Source organism: Sorex fumeus, unplaced genomic scaffold (assembly GCF_029834395.1).
Source record: "Sorex fumeus unplaced genomic scaffold, SorFum_2.1 ptg000058l, whole genome shotgun sequence".
In the NCBI taxonomy this organism is placed as follows: Eukaryota; Metazoa; Chordata; class Mammalia; order Eulipotyphla; family Soricidae; genus Sorex; species Sorex fumeus.
Window position 1 is genome coordinate 23,636,816 of NW_026606115.1, and position 6,551 is coordinate 23,643,366.

At 43.4% G+C, this 6,551-nt stretch overlaps 1 protein-coding gene across 2 annotated transcripts; it reads right to left on the bottom strand.

Annotated features, from left to right (window-relative positions):
* Window positions 1–2,664: 2,664 nt before the first annotated feature.
* TCEAL4 (transcription elongation factor A like 4) lies at window positions 2,665–4,783 on the bottom strand. Of its 2 annotated transcripts, none has more exons than XM_056125766.1 (3): window positions 4,665–4,783; window positions 3,967–4,038; window positions 2,665–3,622 (listed from the first exon to the last, which is right to left on the bottom strand). In XM_056125766.1, exon 3 carries the CDS (start codon window positions 3,593–3,595, stop codon window positions 2,966–2,968), a length of 630 nt encoding a protein of 209 aa, XP_055981741.1. In that variant the 5' UTR covers window positions 3,596–3,622; window positions 3,967–4,038; window positions 4,665–4,783; the 3' UTR covers window positions 2,665–2,965. The 2 variants fall into 2 exon arrangements, with proteins under 2 accessions (XP_055981741.1, XP_055981742.1); XM_056125767.1 differs by lacking the exon at window positions 4,665–4,783 and adding an exon at window positions 4,597–4,615.
* Window positions 4,784–6,551: the final 1,768 nt, after the last annotated feature.

Genomic DNA, 6,551 nt, shown 5'->3' on the forward strand with positions numbered 1-6,551 from the left:
TACACACATAAAGATATGTGTATATATTCACAGATTATTATCTATTCATCTGTCTCATTGCTCTATCAACTGAGAGGGCTTGGAAGTAATGAAATATCTGAATAGTAGTGAGTATATCTAGTACCAAAATCTTGGTCTTTAGTAACATCTTTCAGCCAAAGTTACTAAGTCATGGAGAAGTACCTGATACTAAGACTTGAGCACAAGCTATGCAAGACTAGAGCACTTTGTAGTGCCAGAAAGAATAAAGCATTAAAAGAAAAAAACAGCACAACGATAGGACTATGTCAAATAGGTACATAAGCCAACTGAAAGAAATCCCAATGGCAAAAGCTTTTACAATTGGTGCAAGTGCTAGTTTATAATCCAAAGTATAGAATTAGAATGAGTCTCTACTAATACAAATTGAAAGGCTGAATACATAAATAAAGGGAAAGAGTCGAATCTCCTGTAGAAAATTCCACATAATTTGTAGATACTACACCTTCAAGGTGGGGGTGAATAACACTCCACTCTTTAAATATGGAACCACAGATAGAAGTAACTTTTGTTCAAAAAGTACAGAATGGAAAGAGAAAAAGAAAAGAATAGCTTTACTGTGAAGAAACCTGAAAAACACTAACAGCAGCCAAATGACCAAACATCAAAAGTGTTAACCCTGAAAGTACGTACCCTTCATATGCTGTGATGAGAACGGTGCTTTCCCACTGTGGTCTTATTTCCCAAATTCAATGTCTGTGAAAGCACAAGTAAAAAAAATCAAGCAAACCCCAAGTTGTGGGGCAGAGAGTATACAAAATACCTTACTTGTCATTTTCAGAAGCTTGTGTCAGGGACATCAAAATCAAGTTGTGTGAGACTTCCCAGGCAAAAGGTACTAAGGAGACTGGACCACTAAATGAATGGTAGTAACCCAGATGTGATATCCTAGAACAGATCCTAGGGAAAAGAACACTAGGAAAAAACTTAGGATAGTAGTTCACTGTAACAAATATGCCATGCTGTTACATGAACAAATTTGTGATATTGGGTATGGGGTAGTACTTTGTGCTATTTTTTCAGTAATTTGTAAATGTACAACTGTCCTAAACATAAGAGTTTCTTTGTAAAACCCAAGCAAATAAAAAACTAACGAAGTTCCAGGAGAAAATCAAGGTAAGCAGATGGATTTGTTGAAATGGTAATGCAGGATGGAACAGTAGTTTCTTGGGAGACTCCTAAGAAGTGTCAGCTGACAAGAGATTAGTATGAGATAAGCTCACAGCCACTCGTATTTTTCTCCTAATTCAATCTCCACTGTCTAAACGCAGTGGAGAAACACATACAAATTAACAATAATAAAACTTGGAGGTTTTGTGTGTGTGCTGTCAGTGATGAAACCAAATGTCTCACACACAAAAAGCATGCATCAAACTACATCCCTCTTCCCCTGGGAAGGTTTTAGAACTTTATCAAGTCCCAAGTGACAATTAGGTACTAGCCACCTGGGATAGAGTAACTATTCTCTATTCTTCTGTTGAGGCACTGTTGTTTAGTCCATTATTGCCAGCCCAATAGTAGCGATAAGGAGCTCAGGAGTTGCAGAACTTATGAAAAGAGACATAGTGTTCAACACACAAGACATTGCCCAGGGGGGAGTGGCACCTACCTCTGAACTGTCTGAACTTATTTCTGGACACAGGTAAGACATTCCTCAGTCCTCCAAACATCCGACAAGGTTCTGATCCTACTTATGCAGGGAAGAGGACAGGAGCTAGCCCAACACAACTCTCACATGCAGTACATCATCTGATTTTCATATCATGCAAAGCAACTTTCATTTCATATTCAATTCTCATTTCACAGATATTAAGATTTGTCTTACAGCAATGGATCTATGATAACTAGCAGGTCAATTTCTCCATCTTTGAGATATTAATGTGAATTGTACCCATACTTTCACATATTAGTAGCAAGAATTTTATTTATTTAATTTGAGTCATGGCCTGTAATGATCAGGCTGCCCCTGGCAGTGCCAGGGACTGAACCTAGTCCTCCCGCATGCAAAGCATTGCTAAGCCCATCGAGCTATCTTTCGGGCACCAATACCAACAATGTTAAATGTCTCCAGTGCCTTTGTAAGATCAATGAATAATTCTTGATATTGTGTTCCTTTTTTTTACTTTCCCCCTTTCCTTCAATGATTTTTATCCTGAAAATATGCTTCTCTATTTTAACTTTTAGCCCGGCAAGCTACCGAGAGTATCTCGCCCGCACAGCAAAGCCTAGCAAGCTACCCATGGTGTATTCGATATGTCAAACACAGTAACAACAAGTCTCACAATGAAGATGTTACTAGGCCCACTCGAGCTACAGTGCTATTTTTATGAAAAAAGTAATGTTAGGGGGAAATAAACAAAGGAAAAGAACAGGAAAATAACTACCCACATAAAACCACTATTGGCCTTTTTTCATTTTTGTTTTTGAGCCACTCCGGACTGTGCTTAGGGTGTACTCCTGGCACTGCACTTCGGGTCAGCTGCAGACAAGGCAAGCACCTTACCTGCTGTGCTATTTCTCAACCCCTGTTGAGATTTTCATGGGCACTCCTTTCAGAGTTTTTTCTCCATATGCAGGTCACAAAATATCTTTGCAGTTTAAAAAAATAAACTAATGCCATGTATATGGTTCTGCAAACTGTTTCCTTTTTAATTTTATAATGCACCAAGAACTTTTTCCATGCATTTTCTCCATATGCAGATCTCAAAATATCTTTGTAGTTTAAAAAAATTAACTCATGCCATGTATATGGTTCTGCAAACTGTTTCCTTTTTAATTTTATAATGCACCATAAACATTTTTTCATGCAAAGGATGAAAATCTGCTACAGTATCATAAATGGCTTTAATTGGAAGACCAGAGTGACACCTAAAGTATCTGCATAAGGTTATATAGCCCAGGGCCTGGCTAAAGCCTGCCAGGGGCACTATACAAATGGTATGTCTTCAAAGCCCCTTTGTGGGGCCCTACAGCCACCCCTGAGTTCCCTTGGGCCCCTTGGGTGGAAGGGGTCCTGTAAATTTTTTTGCATCCACATAAACCCACCCAATTTCTGTCTGGTTTTCTTTACCTCATCCTCCACCCTAGCCATCTCATCAAATTCTTTTATCATCTCCTCATTGCTGAAATGCATATCATGTATAGCCTCTTTATGTTCCTTGAGGCACTGAGCTAGCCCCTTGTTGGTTTTTCTTTTGGCTTTCCTGGGTACTTCATCCTCAGCTGGACGCTTTCCTGCAGCTTTTGTTTCACTGTCTGGCTTTTCTTTATTCCCCTCACTATCCCCGTCTTCCTCGCTCTTTTGCTTTCCCTGGCTCTCTGGTTTTGGTTTTCCCCCACTCTCTGGATTTCCCTTGATTTCTGGCTCTATCTCACTCTCTAACTTTTCCTTGTCTTTTTGCATTTCCCCATCTCCTGTCTTTCTCTCACTTTCTAACTTCTCCTTGTCTTCCAGAACAGAAGCTATGTCTGGCTTTCCTGCATCCTGAGGGGGTTCATTTTCCATCTTTCCTTGATTCTCATATTTTCCTCCATTTTCAGTGCAGAGTTTTTCCATGTTGAGATTTCTCCTCCTTTTCCAGTCCTGGGGAATATGGGGTGGGGCAGGAAGAGGGGAACAAAGAGGAGATGAGACTGAGTGGTAGGTTTTGCTAATACTGCACCTCACTCCTTGTCAGGAGTCCCCTGAATTGGCTCGACCCTCCAAGTGTGTCTTCTGCCCACCCATTACCCCATCATTCCTCCCACGCATATGCTACCCAATAGTTATTTTTCCCTAGCAAGTCCTGCCACTTTCCCTATATTTGCTCAGTGTGACACAGTGCATATGTTGGAAGGTGGGCAGTAGGATCCAAATTCTGCCTGGCCCCTGCCCTCCACATTCCTCACCCCTCTGAGCTCCTATATAGTGGCACCCTCTTCACTGACCTGCAGGGATTCTGGACAGGTTGCTCCCCTTTTCTGGCCTAGCAGTGTGCTGAAAACAGCAGACAGGCAGATCTGCAGACAGACAAGAGACGGGGCTGGGCGCTGGGTGGATGCAAGAAACTAGGGTCCCTTTCCTGAATCCCGGTCACCCGCACCCAAGATTTTGATCCTCCAGCTGCTCCACACCCGCCCTCCCCCCCGCACCCCCCCGCCGCCATTTCTTTGTATGCCTGGGACGCAGGACTATTTTCCAAACTAATTTTGGATCCCCGAGTCCTATTCCCCCTGCGGCAATCCGCCTCTCCACCCTCTAGGTCAACTTTCTCCTCTCCGTATGGAGTGACTAAGGGCTTGGGGGTCATTTCTCTGCTCTCACCGCTGGGGCGCCCCCTCCTAGCTCAACCATCTCAGGCTCTAAAATGGACGGAGGACAGCAAGGAGCGAGCGCGGAGACGGGGTTTTTAATCCTCGGGGTGTCCGCCTTGCCGGCCCTCCGCCTTGCCGGCCCTCCGCCCACTGACCACTTGCTCCCCACGGCCCCTCCCCCGCCCCCCCCCCCCCCCCCCCCCCCCGCCATCTCTGCACTTGGGCCAGCTTCTTGCGACCTAGACCCCGGACCCCACCGCTCACTTTTCCGTGCCCGTTTCTCTCCCTCCATTCAGCGTTCCACCGGCAGCGACGAAACCCCTCGCACTGACCTGAAAGAAACTGGAGCGACAATTAACTCCTAGGACGGGCTCGGGGGGCGACTGCAGGGACGGAGGGCGGGCACCCGGACCGGTGCCCACTTCTGCGCCCGCCAGTCACGTGATATCGCGTCACCCGGGCTCGCCCCCATGCCCCGCCCACTAGCCGGCGACTGTCCCACCACCTCTGGTACTTGAATTCTTTTGTCCTTCTCCTTTTCTTAGGAAGTTGGTCAAAGGAAGAATCTTAATACACACCACACTGGGTTTTTATTTTCAAAAATGGATTGAGCGGTTCGGGGGAGGAGTCTTGACATTGTTGCTTTTAAATGCCACTGAAAGCGAGCCGACCCACCCAATGACATCCAATGAATGGGCACTTTATCGCCGCATAAAGAGATCGATATTGCACTTTTGAAAAGAATTTGTACGTATTACTTCTAAAAATGTCCTCTGTCCTGACATATACAAGGTTGACCTTTCTAGTGGATTATTCGCCTAGAAGTAAAAATAAAAGATTTGGGCCAAATGAGAGAACTGTATTTTTTTAAGCGTGTATTAGATACATGATAGACAACGACACGGCCATTTAGGAGACTGGTGTAACGACCCACAACCGCTACAGAGCAGCCCACGAAGGTGAAGCACAGACTCCGCAAAAAGCCTCAGGACACGAACAATGACTGCAGCCTCCCTAATTCTTGCCCCGCCCAACTAGAGAAAGCTGAATAGGCTCCCTAATCTCATGAGATGCCCTGGTTTTAGTTTAAATGCTTCCAGCTTCCCAGTGCCTACAATCTGCAACTGGAGAAATCCTAAGTTATTTCTGTTTTTACTATAACATTTTCCCACTCCACACTCTGCCTCTTAGGTCTCTACAGAACACAGGTGATGGTGGCTGACTCCTTAGTTATAAGCAACTCTGAATAAGCAGCCTCCATTTCCACATAAGTTTTGGTGTGGAAGGCCTTTTAAAAATATAACCAAAATTGGTTTCCTGAGCCCTGCCAGGAGTGAGTGACCAGCACAAATCCAGCAGTAAGCCCTGAACATTGCTATGTGCCACCCCACCACCCCTGCCTCCCCACTATAAACCAAAGAAAGGAGACCAGAGGGATAGACTGTTGGTAAGGTGCTTTCTTTGCATTTGGCGGTCAGGGTTTGAGCTCTAACCACAGTCAGGTGTGGACTCGCTGTCTCCCCCCTATAACAAAAAGATACACAATGAAGGAAAACTTCAATATATTTGCTTTAACGCAAATGTGTGCAAGGTTTATCGAGGAGTATGTGCTTTCCCTCACTCTTGAGTGCATTAGTAAAAATTTTCCAAATAGCAAGTTTGTAAGTTGTTTAGAAATAATAATATTTTATCTTTTGACGTATAAATTTCACTTCTAACAGCTACAGAGACTAAACAGTAGTAAAATATAATTTTATGCTTTTAAGTGCATTTTTAATTCCCATAACAGGTCAGGGTTGTGACTTAGTTGTAGAGTACACACTTTGCATATGTGAGGCCATAGGCTTGCTTCCCAGCACTGCAAAAAAAATCCCTAACAGTTGTCTAATTTGCATTTATACTCCATACTTTACCTGTTTTTAGAATTAATTTTTTAAATGAATTTTTTAATGAAACACCATGAGATAGAATTACAGACTTACACACTTTTGTGATTACATTTCAGTCATACAATGGTTGAATACCCATCCTTCCACCAGTGCCCATTACCACCACCAATGTTCCCAGTATTCCTCCCTAGAATTAATTTATCATTGGTTTACAGTACTACAGAATTTCAGGAATATAATATTTTAACACTTCTATATGTATATAGGATGCACTGTCCCCACAGTCAATGTTTTAGCGCTTTTCTACCGTCTAAAGTGGCCTCTACACAT

Excerpts from the sequence above, each read along its gene's own strand:
- TCEAL4 (XM_056125766.1), bottom strand. The coding sequence starts at position 3,595 with ATGGAAAAACTCTGCACTGAAAATGGAGGAAAATATGAGAATCAAGGA.